General features: G+C 41.2%; 1 protein-coding gene across 6 annotated transcripts in view; it reads left to right on the forward strand.

Annotated features, from left to right (window-relative positions):
• LOC137078467 (solute carrier family 41 member 1) overlaps positions 1-17,952 on the forward strand; it is a 139,716-nt gene that overhangs the window by 47,656 nt on the left and 74,108 nt on the right. For all 6 annotated transcript variants that reach the window (XM_067445756.1, XM_067445757.1, XM_067445754.1 and 3 more), the window contains 7 exons: positions 6,877-6,984; positions 7,174-7,245; positions 7,549-7,693; positions 8,938-9,084; positions 9,693-9,837; positions 16,655-16,734; positions 17,747-17,881. In XM_067445756.1, the coding sequence (XP_067301857.1) occupies positions 6,877-6,984; positions 7,174-7,245; positions 7,549-7,693; positions 8,938-9,084; positions 9,693-9,837; positions 16,655-16,734; positions 17,747-17,881 (832 nt within the window). The remainder of the gene's footprint in view (positions 1-6,876; positions 6,985-7,173; positions 7,246-7,548; positions 7,694-8,937; positions 9,085-9,692; positions 9,838-16,654; positions 16,735-17,746; positions 17,882-17,952) is intronic.

Genomic DNA, 17,952 nt, shown 5'->3' on the forward strand with positions numbered 1-17,952 from the left:
GTGTCCCAAGACCGCTGCGGACTGGCGTGGTGCCCCGCGCCTCCCCTCCTGGGCGTGTAAGTTCTCGTCCGGGCTAACCGGCAAGGCTTACACAGCCTGTGGAGAAGCCGCATCGGCATTGCATGCCATGGTCTACCAAGCCAAAGCGCTCATGGAACTGCACGAGGGAAGTTTCGACCAGGGCGTTATGCAGGAACTGCGTGCGGCGACGGACCTCGCTCTCCGAGCGACGAAAGTCACTTCACGCTCCCTGGGTCGGGCGATGTCCACACTGGTGGTCCAGGAACGCCACCTGTGGCTGAACCTGGCAGATATGCGTGAAGTGGACAAGGTGCGATTCCTGAACGCCCCTATCTGTCAGGCCGGCCTCTTCGGCGACGCCATCGAGGACTTCGCCCAGCAGTTCTCGGTGGCCCAGAAGCAGACGGAGGCTATCAGAAATATCCTGCCCCGGCGACCCGCTGCTGCCTCCACCCAGTCGCCGGCCACGGCTCCCCCGCCTGCTCGTCGCCGAGGGCGTCCCCTGGCGTCCGCCTCCGCCTCCGCCTCCGCCCCTGCCAAGCCAAAGCAGCAGCCTCCACCGGCCAAGCAGGGTGCCGGGCGCAAGGGTGGCGCCCAACCTGTCCAAACCGCTAAGCCTGCCAGCAAGCACAAGGGGAAGCGGCCCTGAGACTGGCAGCCCAGGGAGGACAGGAGCTGCTCTTCGGGAGATGTCCGCATCCCTCCCCCACCCCCCGGAGGAGGACCGGGGGGCCCCGACTGGTCCGATACATCTGCCGCCAGCTCTCCGGAGCTCGGCGGTACCCACATACTCACAAAAAGAGCAGTTTCCTATCCCCCTGGGCCCCAAGAGGGTCAGGGTGGCAGTTCACGACGCCTCTGAGCTTTGTCTCTCCCTCACTCCCCTCCCCTCGCCAGGGGGCAGCAGAGTGGGCTTCGAGGACGCCTCCGGGCCTTCTCACCCACTCCCCACTCTATGCCCCTCCCGGGAAAACTCAGGCAACACTCCGGGCCGCCCACGGACCTCCCGAGTCGGGTCTGAGCATCCCACCTCTCTGCCTCTGGGCAGCGAGCAGTCGAGCGGGCTCCGAGGACGCCTCCGGGCCTTCTCACCCGCTCCCTGCCCGCACCAGGAGAGCTCACGTGACACTCCGGGCCACCTCCGGGCCTCCCGAGTCGAGCCAGAGCTCTCCATTGCGCTGCCCCACCCCGGGCATGTCTGTGGTGCCGTTGATCCCGCTGGTACGGTCCCTGGGTGTGTGGCTACAGCTCCCTCGACCGTCCCGCTGGCTCATCCGTACCATCAGACTCGGCTACGCGATTCAGTTTGCGCGCCGGCCACCCAAGTACAGCGGCATCCTCTTCACCTCAGTGCGAAGCAGCGATGCTCAAGTCTTGCGGTCAGAGATCGAGGTCCTACTGGCGAAGGACGCGATCGAGCCGGTTCCTCCAGCCGAGATGAAGTCAGGGTTCTACAGTCCCTACTTCATCGTGCCTAAGAAAGGGGGTGGGCTCCGGCCAATCCTGGACCTGCGCGTCCTGAATCGGGCCCTGCACAAGCTCCCGTTCCGGATGTTAACGCAGAAACGCATTTTTCAATGCATCCGTCCCCAGGATTGGTTCGCAGCGATCGACCTGAAGGACGCGTACTTCCAAGTCTCCATATTCCCTCGACACAGACCGTTCCTACGCTTTGCATTCGAGGGGAGGGCATACCAGTACAAAGTCCTGCCCTTCGGGCTGTCCCTGTGGCCTCGCATCTTTACGAAGGTCGCGGAGGCAGCCATTGTTCCACTCCGAGAACGCGGCGTTCGCATTCTCAACTATCTCGACGACTGGCTCATTCTCGCCCAGTCTCGGGAGCAGTTGTGCGAACACAGGGACATGGTGCTCAGTCACCTCAGCCTGTTGGGCCTTCGGGTCAACCGAGAGAAGAGCAAGCTCTGTCCTACGCAGAGAATCTCTTACCTTGGTATGGAGCTGGATTCGGTCAACCAGACTGCGCGCCTAGCGGAGGAGCGAGTCAGGTCGGTGTTGAACTGCTTGAATATGTTCAAAGGCAGAACAGCGGTCCCACTGAAACTTTTTCAGAGGCTCCTGGGGCATATGGCATCCGTAGCCGCGGTCACGCCGCTCGGATTGCTTCATATGAGACCGCTCCAACACTGGCTTCATGGCCGATTCCCGAGGTGGGCGTGGCAGAGCGGCCAGTACCGGGTCCCACTGACTCCTTACTGCCGCCAAACCTTCAGCCCGTGGTCCAACACTTCGTTTCTCCGGGCCGGGGTGCCCCTAGAACAAGTGTCCAGGCATGCTGTGCTGTTCACGGATGCCTCATCCACGGGTTGGGGGGCCACGTACAACGGGCATGCAGTTGCGGGTCTGTGGACGGAACCGCAATTGCATTGGCATATCAATTGCCTCGAGTTGCTAGCAGTACACTTGGCACTGCGCCGCCTCAAGGGGCCGCTACGTGGCAAACATGTACTGGTCCGTACGGACAGCATGGCGGCCGTTGCGTACATCAACCGTCAGGGTGGTCTACGCTCCCGTCGCCTGTTCCAACTCGCCCGCCACCTGCTCCTGTGGAGTCAGAAGCATCTGAGGTCGCTTCGGGCCATGCATGTCCCTGGTGCGCTGAACCAGACAGCCGACGAGCTCTCTCGGCAGCCAGCACCTCCGGGAGAATGGCGACTCCACCCCCAGGCGTTCCAGCTGATATGGGACCAGTTCGGAGCCGCACAGGTAGACCTGTTTGCCTCTCCGGACTCGACCCATTGCCAGTGGTACTATTCCCTGACCGGGGGTACCCTCGGCACTGATGCACTGCCGCACAGCTGGCCCCGGGACCTACACAAATTCAACCCAGTGAGCCTTCTTGCACAAGTTCTGTGCAAAGTCAGGGAGGACGAGGAGCAGGTCTTGCTAGTTGCGCCGTACTGGCCCAACCGGACCAGTAATTCCCTCTGTCGTCTCTGGGCGTGTTCTTTCCCCCCTACAATTAGGTTGGAACCACCCCAGAGACTGCCATATGTTGCACTACCCTGCCAGGTTAGTCCTTATGTGTATTCCGCCACCACTTCTTCCCTGAAGGACGTGGCCCCGCAGCGTACCTTCTCCCAAGAAGAACACGCTTCCCAGCGGTCTATGGTCACTCTAAGTGGGTCTTGCAGAACAGCAGTGACTGACCTCCCTGCTTGGAGCCCTGACTTCCGTACCATACTAGACGGTCCAGTGCGCTCAAGCAGGACGCTGGAAGGGCCAGCATCCTGGCGTTTTCCAGAGGGATCCCAATTCGTCGGTTCAGTTCTGACGTACGTCGAACGTGACCGACTGAAAGGGAACGTTTCGGTTACGTATGTAACCCTCGTTCCCTGAAGGAGGGAGCGGAGACGTACGTCCCGTCGCCAGGTGCTGTGCTTCAGCTAGGAGCCCAGTCACGTATTCGGCTCCTCAGTTGAAAAAAGCATTTGATCTACCATTCCACTTCCTATTTATACCCGCGCTGCGGGGCGGAGCGTGGAATGTGTGGATCACATGCCAATCTCCGATTGGCTCGTTTTTATACACTCCACAAGTGGATAGGTCTCTGAGGTCAGATCCCAATTCGTCGGTTCAATTCTGACGTACGTCTCCGTTCCCTCCTTCAGGGAACGAGGGTTACATACGTAACCGAGACGATTTTTTTGTTCAGATTTGTTTCAATAACTGGTCAATAACTTTGTTTAGAAATCAGCCCATCATTATATGTTGTTATTTCGTTTTTTGCACACATAAACTATTCTTGTCGCTTCATAAAATGATTGTAGAGCCACTGTAGTGAGATGAACTTTGTAACGCCGTCTTTAGTGCCTTTTATGGGTCTTGAGAGAGGAAATGACATTGGTGTCAATGAAGGCCTGTCTGAGCCATCAGATTTCAACAAAAATATCTTCATTTGTGTTCCGAAGATGAACGGAGGCCTTACGGGTGTCGAACGACATTAGGGTAAGTAATTCATGACATAATTTTTGGGTGAACTAACCCTTTAATGTTTCTGTAATTTAATTACAGTCATTTTTTTTATGTCACTGCTTTTAAAACTGTAAAATTATATATAAAACAATAGTAAAAATGTATGCAATTAAGTCATTTTAAAATAATAAAAAAATAATAATAATAAAAATAAAGACATTTTAAAATAATACAATTAATAATACTGAAATAAATACTATAAAAATAATATATAAATATAGTAGTAATAGTATATGCTTTTGTATGTTCCATTATTACACCTTTATATTAGATATGTATGCATTTAAAGCTACTGCATTGTAATGGTAAATATTATGGAAACTTGTTTCTGCCACAGAAATCTTTATAACTCGCATTTGCGATTTTATATTACACAATGCTGTCAATATCTATTGTCTATATCTGTCTTCCTATTTTTAATTTATAATTCGCAATTGCAAATCACAACTTTTTGTGCGAGAAAGAGTCACAGTTACCTTTTAGAATGTTTCATTTTGTGGCTGAAACAAGCTTCCATGAAATAACCTCTAGTACAAAACATACTAAATGTTTTGTATCTAATGCAGTTGTCTCATGGAATATCAGCACACTCCACAATCACATGCTAGCTTCCAGTAACGGTTCCTCGCGTTCCTGTCCTCTAGATAGACGAGGTTGGCATGGACTGGGTTGTGTGTCTATTAATTGAATTCTCATGGGGGCAGGTGAGATAGACGGAGCGAGAGAATGAAAGCTTGTTTGTAGAGGGCTGAGCGAGAGCGGGAGAAGTGGGCTAGCTCCCAAGACGGGCTTGTGACGTGACACCAGCCTCTCGAAACAGCCTGCACTGTGCGTGGTAAAAATACCGGCCCTTGGCTGGCTGGCTGGCACCAGTCTCTTATCTGTTCATTTAAACATGATGGTTATTTTTAACGGCATGAGTGGGTTTGTGAAGAGTTGAGCGCTGAACTCGTATACTGGCATGTACTAAATATAAACGCACGGCACAAGAAGCCATTCATGTTCAATGAGTCACTGTGACTTTTTTTGTCAGCTTGCCTATTATGAGATGATATTTATGATCTTGCCGATGACTAGTTTGTGTTTTGAATGTAAGTATAAGAATAAAAAGCTGAACTGACACCTAGTTGGATTAATCTGAAAGTATCTTTTATTAAGGCGTGACTCAGGTTAAAAATATTGACTGTCATGGTCACAATCACATTAGTAGTGATGTATGGGAAATCCGATGCGCTATTCTGTGTAAAGTATCTGTTTAGCTTAAAGTTTAGAATCTACGACCCACAGTGTGGCTTAAAATGGATAATGAGAATTATTATTTTACTGTATACCTTTTTATTTTTGCACCAGTTTTGTTATATTTGTTATCCATTTAAATTATTTAGTGTACATTTTCATCCGTGTGAATTTTCTAGTGTCAGAAGATTTTTTTAGAAACAGTTACATAAACATATTTTTGCATTTTGGTGTCATTAAAAAAAAAATGAACGCACACAAAGTTTAAAAGATTAAAAACTTTTATAAATATTATTCAATTTATACAATTAAATTTCAATCTGCATTAACTACATTAATCTTAATATATACAGCCTTAATTTATTTTATATAAATATATGAATATTATATTTTACAATATTTTTATAATTTTATGACGTACTTAAATTCTAAGACATTACTTAACAATTTTAATGAGATTTACACTTTTTTTGTAAATCATAAATTAGTTTATGCTAAACACGGTTTTGTATTAATCTAAATGAAAAAGCTAAATGTGATTAAACTACATTAATCTAAAGTCACATATTGATATATTATAATTTTTATATTTTACAAATACTTTTTATGAAATACTTTTAAAGTTCTGAATTAATTCATTTTAAATTACTGAAATCTGGCAATCGCATGAACAATCTTCTTTCCCAAACCAGTGATGACCCGTCTTTTTATGTCAACGATATTGCATGTTTATATAACATGAATGAATAGCCTTGTCAAATGACTGTCGTTTTAACTTAAATGGTGGAAAAGGTGATGTTTGCTAGAAGTATCGAGTGAACGATCTGTAAGCAAAGTATCTACGGTTGTATTTTGTAATACAAAATAATATTAACCTTAGACAACATTAGACACGCTATCTAGTTTGGTATGGTACTTGGAGTTTCCTGTTGTTACTGCTTGCGTTATCTAGACAATGCTGTCTCTAAGAAATTTTCAATGTAATCAGAAATGGTTTAAATAGTCAATAAGTGGATAAAACTGCTACTTACTGCTTGCAGGAATACAGTTGTAATTGCCACTTTCTTCAGTTTTTAAGACGCTGAGCGAAGCTTGCTTGAAATGGGCAGAACAAACGAACGATCTTGAATTAATATGTTTTGGTATCCGATTATAAACATCAACCATGACTGTTGACATATGAAAAGTCCTCACTCCTGCACAGCCTGGAACATGACGTGTGTTACCTGCAGTCCCAGTTACCGTCAGTTCCGCCTGACAATGCACATGTTTGGACAGATGCAAATGTTGGGGACGTGCATATAAATGATCCCGGTTGGGTCTATGTTGAGAAGCACTTATTTTTCCGTGGAGTTTTTGATGCACAAGATTTACATATGAAGGAGGAGGCAATGATGTTTGAGATTCACAGTATGTGATGTCTATGTACTGAACTCTTATTATTTCACTATGGCAAGGTTAATTTAATTTTTCCTTCTAGGGCACCTTTAAAATACCATTTTTTGTCTTAAATTGCCTACTTACATTTCTCTTTTCATTTCATAAATACTGTTTTGATGGTTCCATGTTACCCTCGATATCATGGAGAACAATATATCAGACTGTGTTAATCTGTGTGTGTTTCAGCATTGGGATGTGTTTAAGGTGATCACAGAGGTGTTCATCCTGGTACCTGCTCTGGTCGGGCTCAAAGGAAACCTGGAAATGACTCTAGCCTCTCGTCTTTCTACTGCTGTATGTATAAATATGTATCCAGCTGGATAATATATGCATTACTCTATGTATAAGATTACTTATAATCTACGTATTTTATAAAGCTGTTGCATTAGTGTTTCATATCCCTGAGTGTGTCTTCATTATTAAATGAAAACCCTTCAAGCGGTTATCTTCTTCACACTTGATTTTGTTTCCTGTCTTCCTCAGGCTAACACCGGACAGATGGACGACCCCAAACAACAGTGGGTGATGGTGACCTGTAATCTTGCTCTTATTCAGGTTGGTGAATCAGAATCACAGATATTTTATATGATTTATATTGCTTTTCATAATCCACTGGAAACTGGCTTTAGTACCTGTCAACGATAAATTAAACATTGCAAACGTGAATTAACAGAACAAACATTCATTAAACATTGAAAAGATGTAAAAGAAAATGAACAATAACACTGAGACTTCATTCTGCAGGAGTCCTCCTCAATCTTGAATACCAATGAGTACTCATTATAAAAATGAATTTTTAATATCTGTTTAATTATGAATGAAGGGATATGATATGTGATGTCGGGATGTCTTCCTCAGGTTCAGGCCACAGTGGTGGGCTTCCTGGCAGCTCTTGCAGCCATAGGGCTTGGCGCTCTGTCCAGAGGGGGCGTAGAGCTGGACCAGGCGGCTGTCCTGTGTGCTAGCAGTGTTACCACTGCATTTGTGGCCGCTTTGTCCTTAGGTAAACCACTCTTAATTACTTCAAGACGACATGAAATCAATTCACTTTTTTTTAATTACTTTTTGAATTCAATTGAATCATAATAATTAAAATTTTAATCATAAATAGTAAGACCAGAGATATTTATATATTTATATATATATATTTTTTTTTTACTATAAAACATTTTTTTTAATTAACCACAAGTAAATAGGTAGGGAACAAAATGACATATAATAAATAAAATGACTTCATAATCCACAATACAGTCGATAAAATAACAAAAAACTAATATTTCTGAATATAAAAATATGTTAAAATTATATCTTCGTAAAATTATATCTATACAATTATATTGTAATACATTAATATTGTTTTTGTGCAAGGGTGCATTAAATTGTTCAAAGTTACAGTAAAAAGATCAATTATCTTTCAAATAAATGCTGTTCTTTTGAAATTTGTATCAATATTGATATTCATCAAGGAATCCTTAATAACATGTTTCCACAAAAATATAAAGCAGCACAACTGTTTTTACAACATGTATAATAATAATACTAATAATAAATGTTTCTTGAGCAGCAAGTCATATTAGAATTATTTTTGAAGGATCATGTGACACTGAAGACTGGAATAATGAGGCTGGACATTCAGCTTTGCCAACACAGAAATTCATTATGTTGTAGCCTACAACTCATTTTAATTAATTTAAATTGAAATATATCATCATATTTAATATAGTGTTTACTGCATGTTTTCTCAAATGCAGAACATAAAAAAAAAAAAAAAAGATATATATTGACCCCAAACTTTGAATGGTAGTACTGTGTGTGTGCGCGTGTGTATGTATGTATGTGTGTGTGGTCCACAGAACTTCACACAAAGATCATTGTGGGACATTTTTGGGTCCATGTGAGGAAAACAGCTTATAAATCATACTATTATAAATAAAGTTTTTTTTTTGAAAATTAAAAATCAGAATGTTTTCAGTGATGGGTAGGTTTAGGGCTAGGGAAAATAATAGAACGTTTTTACTGTATAAAAATCATTATGTCTTTGGAAATTCTGTATAAAACATGTTGACCCAATGCCTGTGTGTGTTTAAATAGTTGGATTTTGATGACTTGAGAATACTGCTTTTATGTTGTTTTCACCTTTCTGGATGATGCAACATAATCTTTTAGTCTTTTCTTCTTTGAATCTTTCATTGACCATTACCTCTGAAATACTGTTTTTGACTCTTGACTGCTTTCTTCTATGTCCAGGCCTGGTGATGATTGGTGTGATCATTGGCTCCAGGAAGGTGGGCATCAACCCTGATAATGTGGCCACCCCGATAGCAGCCAGTCTGGGAGATCTCATCACTCTTTCTCTATTGGCTGGAGTCAGCAGCACATTGTTCCAGTACAGAGGTGGGGGGCCATCTAGTAATGCAGTCATCATTACTGTTACGTAACCTAATAACTGATAGTTTTACAACCTAGAATACTGATTTTACATTGAGAATTGTACATTACGGTGCATATTGCTACAAAACAGCATTTAATTAGACTGTTGTTAATTTTTAATGATCATTATATTATAGAAAAGGTTTTAGGAATTGAATTAAAATTACATAAATCATTTAATATTATTAAGTTAACCAATACAATTAAATCAATTAAAAATATATCACTTATTTTTACATTTGAGCCTCTAAATACTAAATGAGTGTGAGCTGTTTAAAGTATACCAGAAGAGGGCAGTAGAAATGCATGCAAAATATTACTTAAAATATTAGTTTTGCATTTGGTTCTCATGATCAAAGATTAAATATTAAGAGTGTGAATCTTCCCCTTTGGAAAATCTCTGTTTTTTTTAGAGACATTAAAGATCTACATAATGTGGTATTGATGTTGTATTATTTTCTAGAGTCCATACAAACTTCATTTATTTCAATCATATAGCCCAGTATCTGAAAGTATGCATTTATAAGATTAGCATGTCATCAGGGTAATGTATAACATTTGTGTGTGTCCAGATGTGTGGTATTTGTCCCCGTTGGTGTGTGTCTTCTTCTTGCTGCTCATTCCTTTGTGGGTGCTCATCGCTAGACGGAGTCCACAGATTAAAGAGGTTCTGAAGTCCGGCTGGCAGCCTGTTTTAGTAGCCATGTCCATCAGCAGGTACAAACTGTGCATGAAGAGACACACTTTTCTATTAAAGGAATAGTTCACCCAAAAATTAAAATTCTGTCGTTAAAGGGGGGGTGAAATGCTGTTTCATGCATACTGAGCTTTTTACACTGTTAAAGACTTGGATTCCCATCCTAAACATTGACAAAGTTTCAAAAACTAATGTTGGACGTTTGATGGAGTATTTCTGTGTCAAAAATACTCCTTCCGGTCTCTCACAAGTTTTTGAGAGTTTTTTTCGAGTATGGGTCCGCTTGACGTCGACAGAGCGGAAGGTCCTTGTATGGGCCCTACAGGCTCTTCTTCCAAAAGGGTACACACCCGTGACTAGAGCGAGAGAGCAATTGCACGCCCATAAACACTGCTCTCAAGGTGCATATCAGATCCACTTGTCCGTGCAAAACTTCTGTCGCACCGCGCTCCACTTTATTCCTATGGGTGACGTCAAACGACTTTAATGTGCCCGCACAGCATTCCGGGAAGGCAGCGCTGCTTTTGAACGCAGAAATGATGAGAAGCGTCACAACATCATGCTTGAATCGTGTCGCAAAAGTGGATCTCCACGGTCACTGCTGTCACAGGACTTTATGAAATCAACAAGAAGTGTGTTTTTGACGGAGCGGTCCCAACGATAAAGGCTTACGGTCGTGCTTTGGAAGCATGCAGTGAGTAAAACTGCTTCAGATGTCTGTGTTGTTGGCTATCGTCGCTTAAGTAAACATCAGTAAACAACACGATCAACACGGTGTATAGTTCATTTATCAATGGAGCATGCGATGTATGGTGTGTGTTTAAATACATTTGTTTAGCTGACCAATATGTCAGTTTGTTTATTGTAAAACCACCCAAACATAAACCTAGACTAGGGGACGTTCTCACAAAGCGTGCTTCTTCATTCAAATGTGCTAACGTTACACCATTGTTATTTTTTAATGCGCTATCTGACGTGGAAAACTGTTTCGCTTGCTACTGCTAAGGTTTAGTCGCATACAATAGTCCATAAACCAAATCATATATACCACAGAGACGGACGTCCTGCTGTTGCTGTTTCTCCTGTTCAATTTATTTCATCCTCCAGATCTGATTCTGGATCATATCTGTATTAGTTGAATCTGATTGATAGCCATGGTTTATTTAGGGTAGTGTTTTCTTTTCCACACATGACGATGTCAGCTTTCAGAAGCTCTTGTGCAGTAGCTCCGCGCTCATGATTCTTTAGCTCTGCCCACATGATACACCTCCAGCCGCTCGTTTTTTTCCGGAAAGACTCTGTACAGCCTATTTTTCTTTTATAAATATAATAAAACTAAAGACTTTTCGGAGATATGAAGGATGCAATACTACTCTATAGTAGGGGTGTCCCCGACTAAGGATTTACACATTCGAGTCAGAATTTTCAAATCTCTCTATGGTCGACCGATAGTCGAATCATCTATGTGTGTGTAAACCATAGACCGTAAAAAATAAACGGGTTGGGAAGGGAAGGACACTAGTCAGCAGGAGGCTAAGACTATTTTTATTTTACTTTACACACAGCACACAGCCACCACTTTTAATAAGGTGATCAAAACTAGGCTACACTATACATTCGTAAATTAACCGTTCTCTCATAACATTTAAAACCCGCGATCGAAACAGAACATCACACAAATATATAAAAGAACATTTTGATAAATAAACCTAAAAAAATACCTGCCTAGAGAGGAAAAGAACACTTTGAGTGTGTTTATATGCACATCCTTAAAGGGGTACTTCAGCGCTGGGAAGATGAATCTGTATTTAAACTGGGTCATCAATGCAGTAGATATGTGAAATTATTTTTGAATTTGGTGTCTTCTAGACTGAGAAAAGCCAGAAAATGTATTTTTGTCCCATGGGGATGAAAGACTACAATTCCCAGAATGCTTCGCTGCCCTGTGAGGCCATTCCCAACACCACCAACTTGATTACAGTGACTGAGTTAGAGAAGACACTACAATTAAAAACTGAACGTGTGTGTTCAATATAATGAGTGAGTCACCGCGCGAGTCTCACAGCACTGAGCACTAACTGCAGAGTGATGAGAGCTGAGGTAATCGCGACTACACTCGCGGCATACATTCACAACGCGAGTTCAGTCTGGCGCGTTTCAGTTCATGCCTTTACAAGCTTAACTTTCATAGAAATTAATTTGAGAAGTTAAAAGACTTACATTGCTCACCATAGCTCCGTTTAAATGAGTGCCTGCCAGCTGAGCTCTCCCTGCAAGCTGAGTGTAATCTCCCATCCCCCATGCATGCGCGGATTCAAAACATGCGGAAATGGCTCCCTCTGCTGGCTGTAGTCTTTAGCCTTTGGGCAAACATTCCTCCTATGATGCAAAAATCGTCAATTTGCATCATAGGAGGAATTTTTCCAGAAATAAAATGCATAAATCTCTTGTCTCAGGGAGATATGAGGGGGAAAAGAACAATCATTTGAATATACTCCAGGGTTTCTACCGATACAAAGCCATATGCTAATCGCTGAAGTAACCCTTTAAGCCGATTGTGCCTAAAGGGGGTCGCACACCTGACTGAAGCTCAGTGCCGTGTCTCAGGTATCTCAAACCAGGCAGACATGGACATTATAAATGCTCAATCGCTATTTTGAATCGTTTTCTGACAGAAGAGCTGCACGATGAGTGTATTCTGTAGCACAGGTTGAAATCAATACGCCGTTGGTGTATATGTGTTCGAATTTTAAAGGCGCGGCGCGCCCAGTGCGAAGCTCAGTGCCCTTAAAGTGGCGATCGCTCAGTGCCGCGACACGTCTTTATAACACTAATAATGAGCACCCCCATATTGCCAAAATGGTATGATCCTCGTTTCATAACACCCGCGAAGATTCGACCTTGAGATCAGTGGTTGAATCTGGTCCTGCATATCGATGCATCGAATCTTCGACTATTAGGGGTCACCCCTACTCTATAGGTACTCAAGATTGATGTGAGATTGACTGAAACTGAGTGTTTCATCCCCCCCTTTAATTACTCACCCTCATGACGTTCCAACGTTAACAGCTTAGGATGAATAAATTTGTTGAATAAAGTTGCTATTTCTGTTTGTTTTTGTGCACAAAAAAAGTTGTCACTTCATAACGTTAAGGTTGAACAACTCTAGTAACATGGACTATTTTAAAGATGTCTTTACTACCTTTCTGGGTCTTGAAGGTGTTAATTACATTGCTGTCTATTTGAGTGGTCAGAGAGCTCTCAGATTTCAACAGAAATATATTGATTTATGTTCCGAAGATGAATGAAGGTCTTAAGGGTTTAGAAAGACATGAGGTAATTAATTAATGACTGAATTACATTTTTTTGGGTAAACTAACCCTTTAATGTGTCAGAATAGAGTTGTGCAAGTATGATGTCAGAACACGGAAGACTAATTTGGTTCCCTCAAGATTTTCCTTTTAAAATAAAGCCTGTGGTAAACGTAACTTGACAATTAAATTGTAGAACAAAACGTCAAAGTTATGTTTATCACAGGCTTCATTTTACTCATAAACTGAAAAACCCATAGGAAAATCTTGAAGGAGCCAGCGCCGAATTAGACTTCAAGGGTTCTGATGTCATTCCAGCACCACTCTATTGCGATAACAAAATTAAATGTATTTTTAAAGGGATAGTTCACCCAAAAATGAAAATTATCCCATGATTTACTCACCCTCAAGTCATCGTAGGTGTATATGACATTCTTCTTTCAGACAAAAAATTGTCCTGGCTAATCCAAGCTTTATAACGGCAGTGATTGTTGCTCTGATTTTGAAGTGCATAAAAGCGCATCTGTCCGATATTCAACTTACTGAAAAAAAGTGTGATGCCTCTTGTAGTTTAAAATGCTTACGCTACGTATGATAAGTGTAACTGGTGTACAGTGCCGTAAGCATTTTGAAATGCGAGAGGCACTACACTTTTTCTGTAATTTGAATGCGGAAGGCGATCGACCGGAAGCTAGATAATTTACTTCATAAAGTTTTAAATATGGATATTTTTCTTACCCAAACGAATGAATTCACTTCAGAAGTCCTGTATTAATCCCCCAGAGCCATGTGGAGCAGTTATACGATGGACAGATTGACTAAAAAACAGAGCAACATTCACTGCCATTATAAAGCTTTGAAGAACCAGGAATTTGTTAATATATTTGTTTATTCATCTGAAAGAAGAATGTACATCTAGGATGACTTGATGGTGATTAAACCATGGGATCATTTTCATTTTTGGGAGAACTAAGCCTTTAAGGCTCATTCACACCAAGGATAATAACTGTAAACATAACGATGAAAATTATAGTTCTAAAAATCTCTCTTAATATTAAATAATAGCTTTCACTATAATAGAATCACTTTTAGAACGATTTAATCCAGTTGATGAATGATAAAAACACGGACAGACAATCAGAATCCACCCTACTGTAATGTGCTCGAGCATTTAAAGCGACAGACAAGCACGTGCTTAGAATAAAAAGAACAATATCAATTGCTAATACAGGTGCTGGTCATATAATTTGAATATCATCAAAACGTTGATTAATTTTGGACTAAATCCATTCAAAAAGTGAAACTTGGATATTATATTAATTCATTACACACAGACTGATATATTTCAAATGTTTATTTCTTTTCAGTTTGATGATTATAACTGACAACTAAGGAAAATCCCAAATTCAGTATCGCAGAAAATTTGAATATTACTTAAGACCAATACAAAGAAAGGATTTTTAGAAATCAACTGAAAAGTATTAACATGAAAAGTATGAGCATGCACATTACTCAATACTTAGTTGGGGCTCATTTTGCCTGAATTACTGCAGCAATGCAGCGTGGGATGGAGTCGATCAGTCTGTGGCACTGCTCAGGTGTTTTGAGAGCACAGGTTGCTCTGATAATGGCCTTCAGCTCTTCTGCATTTTTGGGTTTGGCATATCACTTCTTCCTCTTCACAATACCCCATAGATTTTCAGGTGAGTTTGCTGGCCAATTAAGAACAGGGATACCATGGTACCATTTACACTGGACCTCAAGCAATGTGGATTGTGTGCCTCTCCTCTCTTCCTCCAGACTCAGGGACCCTGATTTCCAAAGGAAAGGTAAAATTAACTTTCTTCAGACAACACAAGGATCACTTAGCAGTCCTTTTTGTCCTTATCCCAGGCGACACGCTTCTGACACTGTCTGTTGTTCAAGGGTGGCTTGACACAAATGCAACAGCGACAGCTGAAACCCATGTCTTGCATAAGTCTGTGTGTAGTGGTTCTTGAAGCACTGACTCCAGCTGCAGTCCACTCGTGAATCTCCCCCATATTTTTGAAATGGGTTTTGTTTCACAATCCTCTCTAGGGTGCTGTTATCCCTATTGCTTGTACACTTTTTTCTACCACATATTTTTCTTCCCTTCGTCTCTCTATTTATGTGCTTGGACACAGCTCTGTGAACAGCTAGCCTCTTTTGCAATGACCTTTTGTGTCTTGCCCTCCTTGTACAAGATGTCAAACTGTCAAGTCAGCAGTCTTCCTCATGATTGTGTAGCCTACAGAACTAGACTGAGAGACCATTTAAAGGCCTTTACAGGTTTTTTGAGTTGATTAGCTGATTAGAGTGTGCCACCAGGTGTCTCCAATATTGAACCTTTTCACAATATTCTAATTTTCTGAGATACTGAATTTGGGATTTTCCTTATTTGACAGTTATAATCATCAAACTTTAAAGAAATAAATATTTGAAATATATAATTCTGTGTAATGAATGAATAATATATACAGTTTCACTTTTTGAATGGAATTAATGAAATAAATCAACTTTTTTTTGGATGATATTGTAATTATATGACCAGCACCTGTATACTTATATTTATGGTTATCTTTTTAGTTTACGTTATTGGTGTGAACGGGCCTTTACCCTATATATTCATTAATATAGCAATGTAGCAAATAAATTGTTCCTGTAATAGGGGAAACATGGTTCCCACAGTCATTGAAAAATCTATAAATATCAGGGAATTTTAAAAGTCTTTTTCAGATATGAGTAAATAATTAAAAAAAAAACATAAATCAGTCAATGTAGCCTATATTTCTCTTATGTTCTGCTCTAAACTGTTTTATTAATTAGTTCATTAGTTATTAAATTGCTCTGTTTCAAGTGTACAGTTAGTTGGCCTGAAGGTTTGAGGACCCTATTGATTAGATCTGGCATAATATTGACATACAATGGTTTGTATTTCTTAGAATTTACACACAAAAAAAAGAAACAATTCTGATTTCCTCAATCATTTTATTTGACTGTTTCTCAGTTTCTCTTCTAAAATATAGTATAATGTAATTCACTAAAATGTGTAGTCTGCTACAATACATTACACAGAACTAATTAAATATGTCCAATGGCACTATCAATTGAAATTATTATTGCTTTTGACATAAAACTAGCACATTAGAAAGCCAATATTTTCTATTCCTAACTAATAGATTGTTAGCTGGGTAGCTTGCTAGTACAACATTGCATTTCAGTTATATGAATATTAAGTTGAATCAATTTGAAATCAATAAAATCACTTTGAGGCTATTTAATTGGGCCACTTAAATTATAATTTAATTTCCTGAAGTTATGTGAGCAAGTTATATTTCCTGACCAAGAATTATATATATTTAAAAAATTAGAAATGATTCTTGTTTTTTCCCTTGAGTAAACCATGTAATTTCTACACACTTTTCTTAGGATGTGTAAATGAATAATGACTGAAATATTTGTCAACTAAAACATTTCAAATTCATGAAACTCTTCTCAACTTCAGTTTCGGAGGCCTTATTCTCGATAAGACTGTGAGCGATCCAAACTTTGAGGGCATGGCAGTCTTTACACCAGTCATAAATGGTGAGTAAATGTCAAACACAAAACACACTTTGAGCAAAGACACCTTTCACATACACAGGTCCATTCTGAATGCACAGCAGTAGAAGAACAAAGTAACAGTAAACTTGAAAAACAAGTTTAGAAACTTAATTTAAGGCCCATTTCCCTTCCTCAAATTCTCATTACAGTGAAATTGATCACATCTCTCTCAGTGTTTGGAACTCAACTCGTGGATTCAGGGAGGCGAACTGCCTCTGCTGCCAAAATAAAACCTTCTCATTCCAAATTGTCGCAATAAATCAGAGCACTGTCTTCGTTTGCGACGTTTTATCGTACATGAAAGAAGTCAAGTATTTTGACGGGAGTGTAACTAATAGACTTAAAAACCCCAGCCGAGGCAGAGTTTGTTTGGTTTAATGTAAAATATCACTTGTGGTGATTTGTCAACTTCAGCAATCTGGTTTAGATTTCCCCTAGCTGGTTCTGTTCCTACTCAGCTGCACATGTGATCTACCAATGTCCCGTACCACGAACCATGACTCAACACTGTTGGCGGAAACTACGCGCATCCCAATGGGAATAGAGTATGTTAGGTTTGTAAAAGCGGCCTAACCCAGTAGTAGCTTGGATTCCTCAGCCAAAAATTTCTCTGACATCTTCCTTAGTTGTTTATCTGGATCGGGTACCCGATTTTTCCAGCTCAGTCCTGAGACAAACTGGCTCTAATGAGGAACACAAGGTGGCTGTGATTCAGGAAGACTAATTTGATACCTCATTACCTAGTTTGATATTCACATCAAAGAATGCTGTCTTAGGCTCGATCTAAACTGTGGAAAAGCTTTTAATCTTGCACACAATACTCAGAAATATGCTGAAAATGTATCATTTGACAAATATCAGTGTGCATACTTCCCTAGACGCATGCTGTGTTCTAACATACGTTCCATTTGCGTCTGAAATGAGGGAAATATGAGAATTGTGATGGTGTAATGATTGGAAAGCTCTCACATTCTTTCCTTTTTGAACTTTACAGGTGTGGGGGGGAATCTGGTGGCGATCCAGGCCAGTCGGATCTCCACTTACCTTCATTTCTTAAGCATACCTGGAGTCCTGCCCTATAAGATGAGACAGCACTGGCCCAACCCCTGTGTCACATTCTTCTCTTCAGGTGAGGTCACTTTGAAACTATTTGTGCACCTCAGATGAATTCACTCCTTCAGATCTTTGAGATAAAATCGG

The sequence above is a fragment of the Pseudorasbora parva genome, chromosome 6, assembly GCF_024679245.1.
Source record: "Pseudorasbora parva isolate DD20220531a chromosome 6, ASM2467924v1, whole genome shotgun sequence".
Lineage (NCBI taxonomy): Eukaryota > Metazoa > Chordata > Actinopteri > Cypriniformes > Gobionidae > Pseudorasbora > Pseudorasbora parva.